This window comes from Peromyscus maniculatus, chromosome 22 (genome assembly GCF_049852395.1).
Source record: "Peromyscus maniculatus bairdii isolate BWxNUB_F1_BW_parent chromosome 22, HU_Pman_BW_mat_3.1, whole genome shotgun sequence".
NCBI lineage: Eukaryota > Metazoa > Chordata > Mammalia > Rodentia > Cricetidae > Peromyscus > Peromyscus maniculatus.
The window spans coordinates 40,296,906-40,315,526 of NC_134873.1; the positions used below are offsets into that span (position 1 = coordinate 40,296,906).

Consider the following 18,621-nt stretch of genomic DNA (forward strand, 5'->3'; position numbering starts at 1 on the left):
AACCATGCCTGTGGTCCAATTATCCTCTTATACAGCCCTGATGGTTAAAGCAAGCTCAGATTCTTGGACCCTGAGTAGGTTCTCACTAGGAAACCTCTGTGGGTCTCCACAGAGAGTCTCGGTTAAGAAATCCTGGAAGGCTCTGGGGTGGCAGTAGGCTTTAAAGTCCCTCTGGGTGGTTCTGAAGGGAGACCACTGTGGAGAGGGAATTACTCCGTTAATGCAGGAAGTAGCCTAGCTCTCTCAGTGAGGGGGTCCATTTTCATCTTGGCCTTGGGAGTTAGAAGCAATTCTCTCCATCACCAAGAAATGGCTTGAAATGTGTCCACAGTTATCAAAGCAGAGTGAGGTGACTCTGGGATATGGGGAGGACACAGCCCCTTCGTGGGGCGCCACATGGCATCCCCAAGCAAAACTGAGGACATCTCAGGCTGTGAGAGGTCCCAGGGCTGAAGTCAAGGAGAACTAACCCAAGCCAGAATTTTCTCCTCTTGGACCTGCAGACCAAGGTTTTTTTTTTTTTTGGACCTGCAGACCAAGGTTTTTTTTTTTTTTTAACCATTTTCATTTTTGTGTGTGTGTGCACGTATGTTTGTGCATGTACAGGTGCACATGTGTACACACACGAGGGTGCATGTGGGGGCTAGTGTACAGCCTCTAGTGTTGTTTACTGGGTGCAGTCTTTGCTTTTCATTTTTTTCCTTTTGTTTTGTTTGGGGACAGCCTCTCTCTCTCTGGTCTGGAATTCACTGGCTAGCCAGTGACCTACAGGAATCTCTGCCTGTCTCCAAACCTCATGGCGGGGATAACAAGTACAGGCCACCACCCAGGGGTTCTGAGGATCAGACTCGGGTCCTCAGGTATGTAAGACAAATAAATATTCTACCAACTGCGTCATCTTCTCAGCCCACCAACTTCTCATTGCTAAGAACTGGAGGACTTAACGTCAAGACTACTGAGAATCCCATTTAGTTGCTGTGTCTAAAACCACTAGAATTTTAAATCTAGTTCTTCCCAATGATCTTCATTTCCCTCATCCAGCTCCAAAGAGCCCCTTGCATGTCACTCGACGAAGATTCTCCAAGCCAAGTGTACCCAGCTCGGTCTTGACGGCAAGTTCCCAGTGCCCACGGCAGGCGCAAACCACTCTCGGAATTCAACATATAATACTCGTTCCTATCTGGGTGGCCTCTGGGGTAGGCAGTCATTTTCTAATCGACTGTGAATGCACTTTCCCACACGTTGTCTTCTTTTTATACCTACAGCCCCCACTGACGGAGGTATTATTACAGCCTGTCGTGGTTGCAATGTGAAATGTCCCCTCCCCCCATGAAAAGGTCGTGGATTGAAGGCTGGGTTCTCAGGTAGTAGACATAACCTCTGGGGGCGATTTAATAGGAGCGTTGACTTCATGAATGGATCATTCATTGTGATGGCATCATTGGGAGATGAGAGGAAGGAGGAGGCGGGGCCTGGTTGGAAAACGGGTCATTGGGGGTGTGCCTTGAAAGGTGTATCTTGAAAGGTCTCCCACACCCTTCCAGTTCCTCCTCTTTGCTTCCTGGCAGCCACAGGGTGAGCAGCTGTCTTCCATGCCCTTCCTCCACGCTATTTACATCTTGCCATGGATGAACATGAAATAGTGCTAGCTCACAGACTAGACCATTGACATGCTGAGCCAAAAAGAATCCTCTGTCCTTTATATTGTTTTCCTCAGGTTATTTGCCATAGCAACAGAAATTTTGCTACCATGCACTCGTCTGCCAGAAGAAGAATCTGGGGTGGTATAGAGAGATGAAGTCAGTCACCCATGGACCCTAAGCACGGATGCTACCAGTCAGGACTCCACACTGCCTGTGTGTGTCTTTTCTACCACACAATGCTGCACATGTATGTAGCATGTCACAACAATCCTTGAAGTGTTAGGGGCTTTACTCTGAAGAGGTTCAGATCCTCGCTTCATGAATCATGGTCCTCTGATCAGCGATGTTGGTGTCCCCTAGGAACTGTCTACAAATACGGGGCGGGGGGGGGGGGGCACGGAGTTCCAACCTAACCCGGCTCAGCTGAACTGAAATCCATATTTCAACAAGATCTTGTCTGAGGACTCTCTCAGATTGGAGGAATTAGGGAGATAGTGGATTTTAAGCCATGAGTTACCATTGTCCCTGCCAGCCAATTAGTGGTATATGTATATGTATTTACACAAGCATGCAGAATCTTACACAAATATAAATTTATATATATATATAACACTTGCTTAAGCCTGTAACAATGTAGTATTTTAATCCTTCTGGATGTTTCCTAATAGATGGAGGTTATAAGTGGCAGCTTCTGACTAATACACTCTTTTGCATGCAGACAGCGAGTGAGACAAGTGATAGAGACGCCACTAGGACCATGCCACCAGCAATTATATCTCCTGGCTCCAGCTGGCCCTTTCACAAGGGCCTTTTTTCCCCTGCCTCTCCGTGGGGCCTGATAGACTTTCCAATTATGTGGTACCAGTGTTTGTCATTTTATTAATTAAAGTCCTGTATGTAAAGCAGGCACAGCATTGTGGCTAGGCCTAATGCTATTATTTCTCTATGGCCCTTTCCTCCTCCAGAGGTAATTACTGCAATTTTATGTCTAGAATGCGCCCCAAGTTTGCTATGCATACCCTGTGTCTGTTTCAGAACAATCTTTTGAACTCATAAGAAAAAAAAATTGGCGTAGAATTTAGGCTGAAAGATTCAGTGGCAGCAAATATTGTTCAGGCTGTTTGCAGCGCCACCCGCACCCCCTCCCCCGCAAATGTAGGAAATACTGGGGGAGGGGATTATTTTTAATAGTTTTTCAAATTACCGAAGGGCAGTGGGAATGCCCACTATTAGAGCCAAAATCAAGGATGGATGCTACACGGTGTATTTCACAAAAGTAGAGGGGAACACATCTGACTAGACCAAGACGGGCCAAGACGAGCTTGACTGGTGCGTGAACGGGCATCCCAAACGTTTCCGGCACCAGGGGTCACGTGACAGAGTCTCGCTGACCAAGCTTGGAGTTGTTATCAGGGGCATCCCACAACTGCACTGGGTGCCGGCTGTTGGGTTGTGAGTGTCAAGTGTCTCTCCCAGGCTCATGTGTCTGAACTCTAGGGCTCCGGATGGTGGCGCTGTCGGGGAAGCTAGAGAACCTTCTAGACGTAGGGTGTAGCTGGTAGAGGCAGGACAGTAGAGGCTGGCCTTGGGGGTTCCAGGTTGGCTCTGCCTCTGGCCTGAGCTTCTTCCTGAGCCACAGAGATATGAGCAAGATGCCTCATCCAATCCCCACCCCTCCACCCCCCACTGTCAATGACAAAAGTCCCTCCTATCATTAGAATGTCTCCACACCTTTCTCACCCTGACACTGCAGGCTATAATAAATTCTCCCTCCCTTAACATTTCTTTTCTGTCGCAGCAGTGAGAAAAGCAACTGAACACGGTGCTCAAGGCTCTTCTCTGACCTAAGGTACCAGAAGTGATTCTGGGTACGAACTTATAATTTTAAGAGTTCCTTGATTTCAGTGTGGCATCTCATTAACTGGAGCTGAGAATATTGACTCACGGCAAAAATCCAATGTTTTCTGTTCTCCATCTTCTAATTCACCTGGAGAAAATAAACACCAACTCTCTAGCTATAAATAGCCTAATGAAAAATCAACCCAAAACAGCAAGAGGCTGGCCAGATGCAGATTTCTTTTTTTTTTGATAGCAGGCAAATAAAATATAATGTCGTCAAGCACTTGCAATTATAGACGCTTAAGAAATGTTGGATGTCTGGAATCTTTCTGAAAACATTGTCAGGGACCACCCCAGCCAGGGACATTCATATGTCACTTTGTAAAAACATGTAGATTGCTCATAAAAAACAATAACCTGGGATCCCTGGGTGGTAAGGCTATAAAGTCACAGATTCTTTCTTTCTTTCTTTCTTTCTTTCTTTCTTTCTTTCTTTCTTTCTTTCTTTCTTTCTTTCTTTCTTTCTTTCTTTCTTTCTTTCTTTCTCTCTCTCTCTCTCTCTCTCTCTCTCTCTCTCTCTCTCTCTCTCTCTCTCCTTCCTTCCTTCCTTCCTTCCTTCCTTCCTTCCTTCCTTCCTTCCTTCCTTCCTTCTTTCTTTCTTTCTTTCTTTCTTTCTTTCTTTCCTTTCTTTTTTTTTGAGACAGGGTTTCTCTGTGTAGTTTTGGTGCCCATCCTGGATCTCACTCTGTAGACCAGGCTGGCCTCGAACTCACAGAGATGTGCCTGCCTCTGCCTCCCGAGTGCTGGGATTAAAGGCGTGTGCCACTGCTGCCTGGCAATATTTGCTTTTCTTTTTGGATAATTAATTCTTGTGTGTATGTGTGTGTGTGTGTGTGTGTGTGTGTGTGTGTGTGTGTGTGTGTGTGTGAGAGAGAGAGAGAGAGAGAGAGAGAGAAAGAAGAGAGAGAGAGAGAGAGAGAGAGCGAGAGAGAGAGAGAGCATCTACAAAGTTTGGTAACTAGGACAAAAACTATAAAATTAACTTATGATATACATATTAGAATCAAGCTTCTGAGGAACAATATTGCTATATTAGCATCAAGAATAAGCAAAGAGAGAAGCTCCCAAATTTATATAGTCCTTTGATGGTTTCTGTGCCCAGGTCTTTGTTTCCTCATATGGAAGGAAGCATACCAATTGTGGGCAATTTCATTTGCCTTATTCATACTCCATTGCATTTTCCTAATGCTCTGAACTGAGCACAGAGAACCTTCATAATCAGACAAAACAAATGCTATACTTAGAAAGGCAGAGGGAGGAGTCCGATGGGGAAGTAGGAACTAAAGTTATTTTTGCCCACCTCAGGAAGGGTCAGTGCTCTCAGCTGAGCTGTGGGCTTTGTGAGGGGACCCTCGAGAGCTAGGAACTGTGAGGGAGGGGGGTGCAGAGCAGGGACTCTGGATCAGAAACAGAGGTCTGTCTTTTACTTGTCACAGACCATCTCAGAGCCCCAGTGTCTCTGAGGGTGGGGTCAGTCAGTGGCACTCTTCTTGCAGGGGTTTAATCAGATCTGTGAGCCTCTTGCCCGGCTTAGCAAAGATATTTGGTAAATGTTAGGTTCATTCTCCTGCATTAGAAAGGGCAGGTAGGAAATCCACGTTTGTGGTATAATACACAAATGCACATGCACACACAGAATAAATGGGGTGCAATGAAAGAGTCGTATTGAAGATTTGGACTTTTCTCCCTCCTAGATTCTTTAGAGAATTCTCTTTCCATTCTTATAGAAAGAAGACAATCTTTTCTTCAAGAACACAATGGTGTGGTTTCTGGCCAACAGCTTCCTCTATGCCTCAGTTTCCCTGTGAATGTTAGAGACAATGCCGGGAGGTGGATTTGTAAACCTCCTCTAGGGAGCAGGGTTGAGTGTAGATAATGCTTCAACAACCTTCAGGACAGCTACTGGGAAGACCGTGGGCTCTGGGAAGTGTGTGCGTGTCTACGGACCCAGAATCCTCCAGGCATGTATCCCCTAGGCAGTTAGGAAGACTGTGTGTTCGACCAGACTGGTCCTCTGGAGATGGGCCACATGGAGATCAGATTCACCACTGGGAACTATGAACATCTGTGATTGACACTGCTTTTGAATTGGACCCAAGTCTGCTATGGGCCAAGGAAATTTCCACCCACACCCCTGGGCCTTGGACAGTAATTCTTCCTATGCCTCAATTTCATCATGTAATGGGGGGAGAGATTAAATTTGGACGGCTCAAAGGTATTAGATTAATTCTGTCCGAATGTAATTGTAATGGCTGTTGATTACTTCAGGCAATTAGCGTGTATCCTGGCAGAGTTCACCACATCACAACGAGGGGCGGGGTGACAGATTGCCACTCTCCAGTTTCTTAGCTCTGTGTGCTGAGGTAAGAATTACTTTGGCTCACAAGTCTCAATAGGCCCGTATTTGTTGGATCTCTGAGACACACAAAAAGGCCTTTTCGATAGCCCTTCTCCTTGAGGGGCTGTGCCATTAATTAATTAATTATTAATTAATTATTAATTAATTAATTATTGATAAAGTGGGTTTATTCAGCATGCTCTCCCGACACTATTGCCAGTAACACAATTCTTGCAACCTGCCCACACATTGCAGATTGCCTGAGAGGAAGAGAACACACAGTGTGTTTCCGCAGTGATTGTTCTTGCACCTGAGCACAAGAAGAGGGGCGAAGAGCAATCATGGCTGCCATTCATTAAGGACTGTGACGATGCCCGAGTTTTCGAGTTTCCATCTGATGGTAGCAACAATCTCACACAGCAAGTAAAAGAGGTATTTTTATCCTCAGTTTGGAGGTGTGACTTTGTAGAGGTCAGATGGAGGTCAGATGGGTCCTCGGTGAGGTAGCAATGGGATTTCAACTCACATGACCTACGTTGACGTCAATGACCTTGGAGTGTTTAGTAGAGATTTGGCTTTGGACTGATCTGGTTTAGACCAGATTGACCTTGGGCGAGACATTCAACCCTTTAAGCCCCAGTTTCTGCATCCGCAAATGGGGGTTTACACATCTTCACCAGTCTGTCCTGATAATGAGGTGATGAAGTAAAATGCTGAGTACAGGGGCCAGCTGTGTACCAGGGGACCAATGTTGTAGAAAGACATTCTGAGTTAACTCTACATACGCTGAGAGTCCCTTCCCCTGGCCCCAGCTGAGGGAGGATTTCTTTCTTTAAAGGTGCAAAGAATGAGGGTCTCTGAAGGCTCTAATTAAGATGTTTGACCTGCTTTTAGGGTAATACAGATGAGTGATGCAGAGAAACCCAAAGACCGGAACCCTTCACATTGAAAGCAAATTTCTCTTTAACTTTCCTATGAAACAAGCGCTCCAGAGAGTCTTGGGTCTTCTGCGAGGTTGGCCCCCAAGTAGGGTTGGAGTCAATGCTTGCTGGCTCAAGACCGTTGACTCTCCAAACCCACGGCATCCCTGTTTTGCTGCCCGCTGGCTCCACACTCCCACTAGACGTCTGTGGTCCAAGCGGTCAAGTCCATAGCCCCATCCTTCTTCCTCATCTGCGGAGCAGAGAACATCCCTTCCTTCCCAGGGCCAGTGTAAGGCAGAGGAAGCAGCTCGGCTCTCCCCGATGTGCAGTGGATTCTTACTGTAAGCAATGCCCTTATCGTTGTATGGGACAGTTGCTATCGGGAACCTAAAGGACGGCTCTGTATCCTAGACACACACCGTGGGCCTTCGGAAAAGCCATTTGGAAAGTGCCTCCAACACCACTCGAGGGTGCTCCTCTCCCCGCTCCCTAAAGCAAAGAAGCCTTTGCCCAGGCACCAGTGAAGGCTGTCTGAGGTTAGCGTCTCCATCCCTGGGGCTCTGCCCATATGTAGCTGGATTCCTCTGGGCACAGGAGAGAGTGTGACTGTGGGGCTCTGGGGGAAGGGGAGGCAGCTACACGAAGCTCCCATGCTGCTCTGGCTTATTCCAGATGACTGCATCCCCCTGCAGGAGCCAGAGAGGCCTTATGCCTCCTGCTGAGCTCCAAATCATGTTCTCCTGGAGAGAGAATGGACAATCCAGATGGATGCCGTATATCCAGCATGAGCTCCTGACCCTGGTCCCAAGGCAGGAGGAAGGTATTTTCCAAATGGTTTTCCCCAAAGATACGGCATAGGCAGAAAGCATCAAAGTGAGTGCAGAAACAACCCCTGGCTGGACCAGTGGGTTTGCTCCTAATTGAGGCCAAGACTAAAGCCTGGCAGTGGGAATGGCTTCTTCCTGAGATGAAGAACTGCATCTACAGAGATGCAACTGCCCCTGTAGAGACTTCTGAGCATCAGAGAAGATGGGGCTGGATACTCACAGGAGCTCTGCCTGATGGCTATCTTGGTCCTCTATTACCAGACTGAAAGGACCTGTGCTTGCGGTGAGGGAAGGATGTTACCCCAGAGTCCCTTCTAGATGGTGCTAGTCCCTAATTGCTTACCAAGAGGAGTTCTCCCTTCACCATAGTGTGTTTGTGCTGCCCTGCTTGGCCACACTAGAGCGGAGGCTGGGCTCAGGTCGACCCTGGTGTACTACTGGCTTGTACTTCACTGATCAGCTCTTAAATACAACACAGGGGAGAACGGGTGAGCAGAGGAGGAAGGAGGGCCGAGCTTTCCTCTCTGTAGGAGCTGTACGGGCCCTGGAAATGACCACCTCATTCAGGATCAAGTCCAGGAGGCCTTGCAGCCTCTGTTCTCCTTCCCATCAGCCAGCACTGGCTAGACACATAAGGCTAAGAACAGAGCACATACAAGGAACAAATAGCATACGAATCCCACGAGGGAGCCATGATGGATGTCCCGGTTACAAATGGAGTGGTATTCCTTCGGTCTCCACAAGTGAGAATCCCTCTCTGGTGGGTAGTGGAGCTCTGAATAGGCACGTGGAATGCCAGGCATATGGTGGCTCATATCAGCTCCCTCTAAGCTAAGAAAGGGTCATCCGTCCCACAGGGCAGCATGAGAGAGGAGCATGACACCCAGAGTCAGGAGGTCTGGCTTTGGTCTTGACTTAATTTCTTGCTTTGGGGCTGTGATATATTTCTTTCCTGTCTTGCCAAGACAGGCTTTCTCCTCTCTAGGGCAACCCGGCATGTACCCTAACCTAGACCCTGGGTGGAGTCTAGACCCTGACATGCATGTGTATAGAATCTGCTCTCCGAAGTGGGCTTTATCAGCCCTTGGCTCTTCCTGCACATTGCCCTGTTTGGGCAGGGATTGCCGAAGCAGAGCTCCACTGTTTCAGGTTTCCCCCCGACTTCAAGCCTCTTTATTCTTGGTATCCTCTTTTTTTCTTCTTCTTCTTGCCTTTCCATAGATTTTGTCATTAACTGAAAACTTGGTCATCAAGAGAGTCCCCATGTTTCCTGGCCTGCTTGCTCAGGAGGACATGGGGGCAGCCTTGAATGAGTCCAGTCAACACTGCTGATTCTCATCCTGAGAGGCGCGTGAGGGAAGGGCTATTGCTCTATGCATGGTCACCAGAAAAGCCTTTTAAAAAATCTAAACCAGAGAGCAATTGATGGGAGAGTCTCCCAGCTTCTATGGGACTTTCACCACAGGCTATCTTTTCTCAGTGGGGTGTAGGCAGGGCTTGAAGGATCGAAAAATGGAATCCCCCATGCCAGTCTTCTCTCCCACATTTGCTAGTATAAACAACACAGGATGTGCGGCTCCTTTCCTCTAGGGCAGAGAGCCCAAGCAGACACGGCAGAACCTCACAGTTGACCTTCTGCCTGAGCTCAGCTGCCCTAGTATTGAGTTAAAGTTATTCTTATTCATTTTTTTTCTTTATGCCTTGGGCTGATCTTATGGTGGAAAGGTCTGGATGTGTTCCAGGATACTACTGTGTGTACGCACACACATGCTCACATGTACATGGGTGTAAGGACAGAACGGCAATTCTGATGAGATCAGAAAACCAGCAGTTGGGAACTGACCCTCCCCAGCCCCCCCCCCAAAAAAACCCAAAACTGGTGCATCACATCCATCTTCCAGGGTCTTTCATATTCCTGCAGCCCATAAAGGAAAAACTGCTCCCATGTTTGAGGGTGGAAAGGAATGAGAGACACCTACTCTCTCCCGCCCTGGGGCCTTCTTCTGGCCTGAGAACGTGGCTTAAAATATTCTAGTCACAGGTAGGCTATTCCAATAAAACAGAATTTCAAACCGCATAGGGCTTGTTGAGATAGTCCGACTTCCCGGATGTGTGAAAGGCGGGGGAGGGGCAGGACAGCCCCTGCCCCTCTCCTGCCCCCCTCTCCGTTAGCAGCCTTCTACAATGCTAGACGCGCCGGAACGTCTCAAAGCCAAGCCAGACCGGAGCAGGCCTGACAGCACGCCGGCGCATGAGAGCCACGGCAAGGCTTCCCTCCCCCGTGGCAACTTTAATTATTTGAACTGGAGCTCGGTGAAATAATGAAAATAAAAATAAAATAAAAATCAGAAATATATTGTAAGTGGCTCCCTCGTTTCCTGCAGAGAATAGCTCGTGGCGGAGAAAGGGAACTGAAAAAAAGCCACAGTGCTCTCTCTTGTTTGTGGCGGGGCCAGGAGGGGGGTCTTTAAATATTCATGCTTTCTGTGCAACTGTGCAAAGAGCAGGAGGAGGTGGTGCCTACAGGAGTGGCTGGGCAGGAGAGGTGGGCGTGGTGGCTGCGGGTAGCCAGATGGAGGGCACGGGAGCTGGGAGGCCTCCGGAAAGCTCTAGAAGTTGAGTTGGCACAAGGTCCATGCTGGCCACGTCTTCACTGTTGGCGGGTACCTGACCTGGTTCTCTACGCTCTTCCAGCCCTGCTGCCTCCTTCACCTCTGTGTCTGCTCCGCCATTTCTAACTTCTTTTCTGACTCGTGTTCCTAAATGGCCAGGTGTATTTACCCTGCTTGGGGTGGAAGGTATTGGGGGAGGCTCTGCGTGCAGTTGGGATGGAGATGTTGTTCGTTTGGCAGGCACATCAACAGCCAAAACAACAACAACAAACAAACAAACAAAAACAAAAACAAAACAAAACTGCAAGATCCAGTGTCGGCACTACATCATCAAGGATGGAGATGAAGACACAGAATTACAGCTCTGTGGGAATCCACAGATGGATGTGGGCTGTCTGCAGAGAAGGTACTTTACACCAGGCATCAGTCCTGAAGTCCAGATCAACCAGGCTATCAGTCCCTATGGCTCTGTCCCTCATCAGAGACATCCCCTATACCTCTATCTAGCATTTAGCCCTCTTCTTTTTTATTTTGTGTGCATTGGTGTTTTGCCTGCATATATGGCATGTCTGTCTGTGTGAGGGTGTCAGATCCCCTGGAACTGCAATGACAAAGAGTTGTGAGCTGCCGCGTGGGTGGTGGGAACCGAACCTGGGTCCTCTGGAAGAGCAGCCAATGCTCCCAACCACTGAGCCATCTCTCCAGCCCACACTTAGCCCTCTTAATCTAGGGAAGCCCTTTTAGGAGTTGTGAGGTTCAAAGACCTGAGTCAATCTCATGGTCTTGCACAGCAATCTAACATTCTCTGGTGCTCCTGCTATTGGAGCCTCGTTACCCTGGAAGAAAGGAGCCCACTTCCTACCTTCTGCATTGAGGATGGGGTGGAGTGAGTGACAGAGGTTATAAACCTGGACACACACATTTCTTTTTTGGTTATTTGTTGTCCCCCAGCCACCACCCCACCCCGAAACAACAACAACAACAACAACAACAACAATGCCTTGCTCTTAACACTGAGAGCCCATCAACCATAGATGATCGATGTGGTTCACACAACGATGGACTGCGAAGTCATGGCCGTATAAACATACACGAACATGAATGATGTGAATGTGGGGGTGGGGACCCACTCCTTTCCTTCCATGGTGCCTGCTCAGCCAAGTGCTGGAAAAGGGCAGGAAATAACAGAAACAGCCTAGAGCAAATCCAACTGGAGGGAAAAGAAAGTCAAGGAAATCTGTCTCAGCTATTGATCAACTCAAAGGTTATCACAGAAGTGACAGGGTATTAGGAAAATAGCGCTTTGCTTTGACATTTCTTCCGCTGAAATTAGGCTCATAGTAAACCCAGCGAAGAATAAATTTAAAGACCAAATGCTCCTTAGGAACCTCCTGTCCTCTCAGGTGGGCCAACCATCTGTCTTCACTCAGGTTTCCTCCCAAGAAGCCTTCCCCTCTCCGTACCAGCTCTGAGGCATATCGACAGTGACGCCGTAATTCCACCACCTGCACCAGGTACCTCCATTTCTCCAGTACAATTTATTTTTAATGGATCTATTTATTTCTGCCCAGACTTCTTTCAAAAAGAAGTTAAGGTGGCTGAGAGATACCCAAAGCCTCATGAGAAGATGACATGGACAGAGAGGGTAAGAAAGATGGGTCCCGTGCATAGTTGGGAAGTTAGGCAGCTACAAACATGTTTGCTTGCTAAGAGGCGCGTGCAGGGGTGGGGGGGGCGGGGGGGGGCGCGGGGGGGGGCGGGGGGGTATCTCTGCTTTAATTTAACCATTCATTTGATTAAAAAATCATTGTATCCCTCTTTTGTTCTTTGTTTAATGATTGAGTTTTTATTTGACAAGGCTCCTGGAGGGTTTGAATTTGGGCCCTTAGCAAAAGGAGCCTAGTGTACTTCTGCTGCTGCCTAGAGCCTTCCTTCCTGGGATTTTTTTTTAAACTAGTTGAAAGAGATGCAACCTGGTTAGTTTTAGAATGTCGACAACATGAGAGCAAACACCTGTCCTAGAGGGTGCCTAGCTAAGGCTAAGACAGCAGTTTCTTCTGTGGACTTCTGCAAAAAGGATTGGCTGAATCTAAGCTCTGGGCTGGCTCTCTGTTGTGTGCAAGATGAAGGTGTAGGAGCCATGGGGTGCAAACATCCCCAGGTATGGCCTGTCTTCTGCGGCTCATGTCTGGCAGAAACCTCCTTCTGAGCCCAGGCTCCTTGTGTTTACACAGGTTGCTAGGCACTGTGGTAACACTATGACTATAGCATCCTTTTTGCTCCCTGGTCCCCCAAGCCTCTTGCATGTGTTAAGCTGTTCAATCCTCATCTATGTGGGCTAGCCTAGATAAAGATCATAACATCTCCACTCTCCAGGTAAGGAAACTGATGCCCAAGAGGTCAGTGAGCTGCCCAGACAAATGGTACAGTAAGTCAATGTGGAACCTGTCTGAGATTCTGGTTCTTGATGGAGAGTAAACTGTGCTATTGTGGGTACGGGGGAGTCTTACATGAATTTCTTGGCCCCTGGAGACTATGACCCATAAGATAAAGAACATGTCATCAGACCTCAAGGTCTCACATTCAAGAGACAACAGCTTCAGGACTCACTAGGGTAATGGCTTTGTTGCACTTTACTGAATGCCATTGATGTCTTGGTGAAATTATGTAAATAAATTTTTTTTGGGTGCTTTCCAGTGTTCAAAATGTATTAAAAGAACTTGATATTTTGAAACAAGATTTTTAAAGAAAGACTTGTAAATCCTATTACTCTTCCCTATTGTGCCTATAATAAGAAATATTTTCCTGAGTTTGCTTAAATCAAGGTCCTGCTGCAAAAAGTGTGATGCAGCTACCTATGGATGGGCATTTAAGGTGAGACTCCCTGCTGATGGGTCTTCACCGGGTGAGTGGGTGGAATGTATACAAAACATGGCAGAAACAGTTCTCCTGTCTTCCCAGATATCCAGGCGCTACTTTCTTTATCTGTTTTGAATCACCTGGAAGTGACCGAGGGATGGGAGGAGAAGTCAGGGACCTAGAGGAATCCAGACACTTGCCTCACATGGAGAGTTCTTCATTGGTGCAGGGAATGTAGCACTGGTCACAGTTGCACTTTCAGAAGTGGGGACGTCAGTGGTGCTGAGCAATAGGGCTTGGCCTGGGAGGGAGGAAGAGAGTCACAGACAGATTAGCACTGTGCACCGAGGGATACGGTGAGGGGATCATGCAGGGTTCTGAATGAGAGCATCTTTGAGGATGCTGCTTTCTCTCCTACAGTGGATAAGTACCCCGGCTCACCCTAAGTCCTTCATTCCAAACTGCCTAGGAGGTCTCAGCACCATGCACCTGGCTACTACATGTCTACATTCTCAAGGTCATTGGCTTCAACCCAGGAGCAGCTGGAAGCAAGCTGGACTCTCCTGACCCATGTGTAATCACGGTAGCCCTTGGCTTCTGATAGTCTCATGGCCTTCACTTTCTCCACCCTGCTCCAGACACCAGGTCATCCTGTGACCTGTGCTCTTCCCAAGGAGACTAATTTCTTGTCTTTCCTCAGGGTCACTTGGCCTGAAAATCTGGGAGATGATGAGCTGCCAATCATCATGGTGGATAGAAGAAAATTCTTTAACCCTCCAGGCACTACAGAGCATTTTGAAGATGGTCAGTGCTTTGGAGATGGGAGCTCTCATCTTCTCAGGAGTCCACAAAGCCCCCCAAGTCTCTAGTCCTTCATTTCTACTGTCCTCCATCTCTGAGTAAAGTTTGATATCAAATTGCTACAGAGTAATGAATGTGGGTTATTACAGAGCAGAGTTATCAGTACAGACCAGAGATACCAAAAAGCTCAAGACCAAAGAGTTGGGATTAGACAGATGGACAAAGATCAATCAGTCATGTGGGGTAGGGAACTTACAAGTGTAGAAAATATCATGACCCATGAATAGCATTTATAGAAAGGTAGATATTTCTTGGGGCCAAGGACAAATGGCCTGGGATTTAGAACTATCATGAGTCCACTACTGGAGAGGTGGTGGGAGCCTTATCACGGAATGTATCCATCACGACTGGGTAATCATTTGCTATCATGCCACAGGGGAAGCTATCAGAGTGGAAGCATATATGAGGGACTTGTCTGGCTGTGGGTCCCGCTCTTCTCAGTTCCTTCTGTGGATAAGGAGCCAAGGTGGTAATAACATGAAGTAAGGATCGAAGAAGAATAGGGAGCCCCTGGGTCCTTCCCATCCAGTAAGTGGCTTCTGTGGAACTCCACTCTAGCTACATTAACTCAGCCTTCTGTATAACAGGGCCACTGGGAAAGTGTCCTGGCCCAAAGCCAACCCCCCTCAGAGCCACATAGTTTCTGGGTACCATCACAATGGATCTGGACACCATCCTCTCACACACCCTCCATTCCTGGTAGTGCATCTTAAAATAACCCACAGGATACCTAACGTTTGCATGGGAAGGGAGGGGTTTTGGGTGAGGGTGTCTGGAGTTCCACCTAGAGAGGGCAAATACAGAGTAGGAGGGACAGAGACAGAGCCTCTCCCCCAGTCCCCATCCTTCCCAGAGGCGGGGCACCTGAACCTGTCTCTACATAGTCACTGGGAATCATAGCTGGTGGCTGACCCAGGTTCTCCACAGCCTGGTTTTGTGAACTATGCTGGTCTGGCCGACCCTCTGTTTCAAATCCCCCTAGCTGGTGACTCTGAGTTGGTGTCAGCCATCTCCAATGAAGGTGGTCATGTCTTTCTGGCACCGAGCAGGGATAATGGTGAGAGATGCCGAAAAGGGGAAGTTGAGTTATTGTCAGCTGAAGTTGGTGGGAGCAGGAGATGGCTGAGGAGTCTGGACCACAGGAAATAACCCAGCTGCCAAGCGAGGTTCCCAGGGCACAGCCCAGGCACCTAATACAAGTCCTCCCTATGCCAAAGTCTTTCCAAGCATAAAGGCAGCTATGGCTTTCTCTTTCCCAATGCATTATGTTCCTGACCCTTGGTAGGACCTCAGTGTTGAGTAAAAGAATGGTTTTATTGGGACCATTGCTGCTGGTTTTCAGCTAATCCCTCATCAAAGTTCTACATCTAAGTAATAAAAGGTGATGTTGAGCTTGGACATATTCAATAATTCTAGAGCTCAGGAAGAGATGAAGAGATCGGATGTGAGCATCCCAGGTAAGCTTTGAGCAGAATACTGCATGTGAGGAGACGCCTCGGTAGGCTGGGTCAGGATCCTACATCTTTTATTTGTCCACTTAGACACTAGGGTAGACTCCAAGAAGAAGGAAAGAGAGGGTGGTACCTTGGTAGTCCTGGAAATGGGCATTCTTTAGGGTCCTCACTTGCCACCGGGGCATATGGGGTGAAAGTGGACCTTGGGTCCAGCCACAGAAGCCATCCTCGAAGTTACAGTAAAAGCCAGCAGGAAGTTTACCTGTGAAGAGATTGTGGGCTACCGTCATTACCAGTATACTAAGGCAAACCATGCTAACACAAAGAAAATTAGCCAGGGATGACCAAGTTATCCTCACCAGTGGTGGCCACCCACTGAGAAGAGTACCCCCTTCTGGTGTGTGTTGTGTGTGTGTGTGTGTGTGTGTGTGTGTGTGTGTGTGTGTGTGTGTGTGTGTATGTATTGGTTAGTAATTCTCTAATCCTTCATTTAAAGTGAAATGGTAATAACAGTTCCACAGCTCAGTCTCGTATATGGTAAGGCAGAGACTCAGAAATGCTCACTGGGTGGGTGCTGTAAATGCCAGTTTCAGCAGCGGAGGTTTGGGAATATTTCATTCCTGTAACATCACCTGGGCATGTTTAAGCAATCCTGCTTAAATAGTCCAGGTTATAGTGGCCTCTATGCCATCTAAAGGTTCAGCAGCAGGGGCCCATGGTCCTTCCTTTATATCAGCTTTCTATGCCATGTATTTCCCAGGGTTCTCCAGAAAGTCGGAGGTTGGGGGAGGGGGAGAAGAGAACTCACTTTCTCCAGCTTTCCTAGAGAATGGGTCTGGGCAGGTTCTCAGTCAGGAGAGCTGGTGGGCTGTTCTAGGCTAGGCTATTCCTCCATTGTCCCGCAGCTCCAGGCCGAGCTATGAGGATGCAGCGGGTTTCTACCTCCGTGTGGGAGAGGAGCTCTCTAAGAGACCCACCGCTCTCCATGTCCTTCCTCTAGCTCAGCCTTCTTGGCAGCGTGGTGGATGAGGGCCCTCCTGCTTCCTGGCTGTGACAGCACCTTAGTGAATTATTACTCATTTCCTCCTCGATTCTCTGCGCATTTCACACAGAGGCAGAATTATAAATTAAAACGGGCTGTCACCGACTCGGAGAATCTCTTCCCATTTATACCCCCCTGAAGAAATCATTTCCCCCCAAGCCCTGCGTGTTCTTCTGATTAAAAATCCAAAAGCTAAGGAGATCTCTCTGTTTTATTTTTTACTCCCGCCCTCAAGGGATCCCATATCCACTTCTTGCACAGAAACCAACTGGCGTCTAAGCAGTGACCTTCTAGGAGAGTCCTTCATAGGCTGTGCTTTAAAAGCCAAGGCTCCCCAAGGAAGCGGGCAGGCTGGTGGGAGGAGTCAGGGGAGAGCAAGGGCCCCACTACCGGCCCCCAACCCTTTCAGGTACTGGCACCACAGCAGCACTGGTATGCACACCTAGGGCTCTAGACCCAGCCTTTCCTTCCGGTTGGGTTCTGTTGGGACAATCATTCCTTTCTTAGACCCCTCAGGGTTCCCTTTTGCAAAGTGTGTGTGGGGGGGGGAGGGAGGCATGGCGCGCGTGGGGGGGCATTTAGTTTCTATTTGATAGGGTTGGTTTTATGGTAAGATAAAGGAAGGGGGGTGGAAACACCTATAAACAACATTATGCAGAACTTATAAACAGTGTGGCAGTGGTATTACTCATTGCCATTTACACCCATACCAGGGGAAGTCATGGGGGGCGGGGAACAATCAGATAGCTCTACTCTTGGGGTGAGGAGCCGGGACAGGTCCTCCCTATCTTTCAGGAAGGGCCTACTAGAGTTGCTAGGAGCAGGGTCCTATTTATTATTACTATTATTATTATTATTATTATTATTATTATTTCTAAATAAAGGGAGAGGAGACAGGCAAGACAACAAGTCAGGTCAATGGCTAGTTTATGTTGACAGTCAGACCTTGAAGGAAGAAGGGGAGCGGAGAGGATGTCCATCTTTTTAAGCACTTTGGGGCAATGTGCTCTGGAAGAAAGGCACTCTGGCGGGAGCTGTGTAGGAGTGGGTCAAAACAGAGACCCCCCTGACGGATTAGGCTGAAGCCAGGAAATCGTTGCTGAGGCCAATTGCTGAGCACAAGGCTGGCCCAGAAGGGTGAGTCAATCAGCATGGTCTCAACCTTTGACTGTTAACCTCTTCTCAATCAGCCCCAGAGCCTACTGAGTACGCGGCCCCCTGCCAGACTTTAAGGAAACAGGTTTAATCCTTAGCTTCCTGTCACTGGAAATGGGCTCCAGGGACCAGGGACCCCTCGGTGGCCTGTGAGTTTAGAAGTAGGGATGCTGGTTAGAATCTGTCTTTGAGAAAGCTCTCCAGGGAATGCCCGGCTACCTCTCATTGGAGAAATGTTGCTCTTCCAGGCCCCCCCCCCTTTTCTTGGGCTGTGGCCAGGCCTCTCATCGTCTGGATGGCAAATGGAGTTGTGTGGGGGGTCAATCAATTCCACCACATTTAGCAATTATGACACCTGATTCCACTCTAAGGGAGACAAATGGGTAGAGTCGCAGGGACGTGACCCCAGCCTCAGCGGTGGAGGCTGCCAAGTGTAAATGGCAGGGCCAAGTGACATCGCTTTCTTTCTCTTCCCCTGGTGACAACTCCGTTAACATTTTTGATAAATATGTGTTATACATTTCCTTGAAAATATGGAGTCATGGGGAAAATGCTAGAAGAAATACATCAAAATATTATGGTTATCTTGGAATGTCTGAGAGGGAGGATTATGGGCAATAGTATTTCCTCCTGTGCATTTTTTCTTGCATCTTCCAAGTATTTTACAACCAAAATGTTTTATTTTACAATAAAGAAATAAACTTTAAAAAAACAAACAAACAAACCTGGCTTTGCCTGGAGGGAAGTGCATGCCCACAAAACAGATGAGATGGTTGGGTTCCCCAGAGGGGGAGGGGAGGTAATCTACCTGCATCGTAGTAGCTAATGAGTTGGTGAAGGGAATGATGGAGGGACTCCTGGCCCCTTTTAGGGGAGCCACATGTCACTGAGGCCCTTGGTCAGGACACACAGGGGCATTAGGGAGACGCTCTCCACTGGCCACACACCTGGGATGCCTCCCTTGGATTTGGTGACTTTTTTTTTTTTAAAAATCTGAAAAGCAGGGAT

General features: G+C 48.0%; 1 protein-coding gene across 2 annotated transcripts in view; it reads right to left on the reverse strand.

The window, feature by feature from the left end:
- Window positions 1-18,621, reverse strand: part of Alk (ALK receptor tyrosine kinase) — a 716,172-nt gene that overhangs the window by 102,311 nt on the left and 595,240 nt on the right. Inside the window, exons 1-3 of one of the 2 annotated variants that reach the window (XM_076558926.1) lie at window positions 18,339-18,567; window positions 15,547-15,678; window positions 13,302-13,402 (exon numbers count right to left, since the gene is read on the reverse strand). In XM_076558926.1, the coding sequence (XP_076415041.1) occupies window positions 13,302-13,402; window positions 15,547-15,601 (156 nt within the window). In that variant the 5' untranslated portion in view covers window positions 15,602-15,678; window positions 18,339-18,567. Of the gene's footprint in view, window positions 1-13,301; window positions 13,403-15,546; window positions 15,679-18,338; window positions 18,568-18,621 lie in introns of those variants that run through there. The other variant, XM_006990698.4, reaches the window with a different exon arrangement.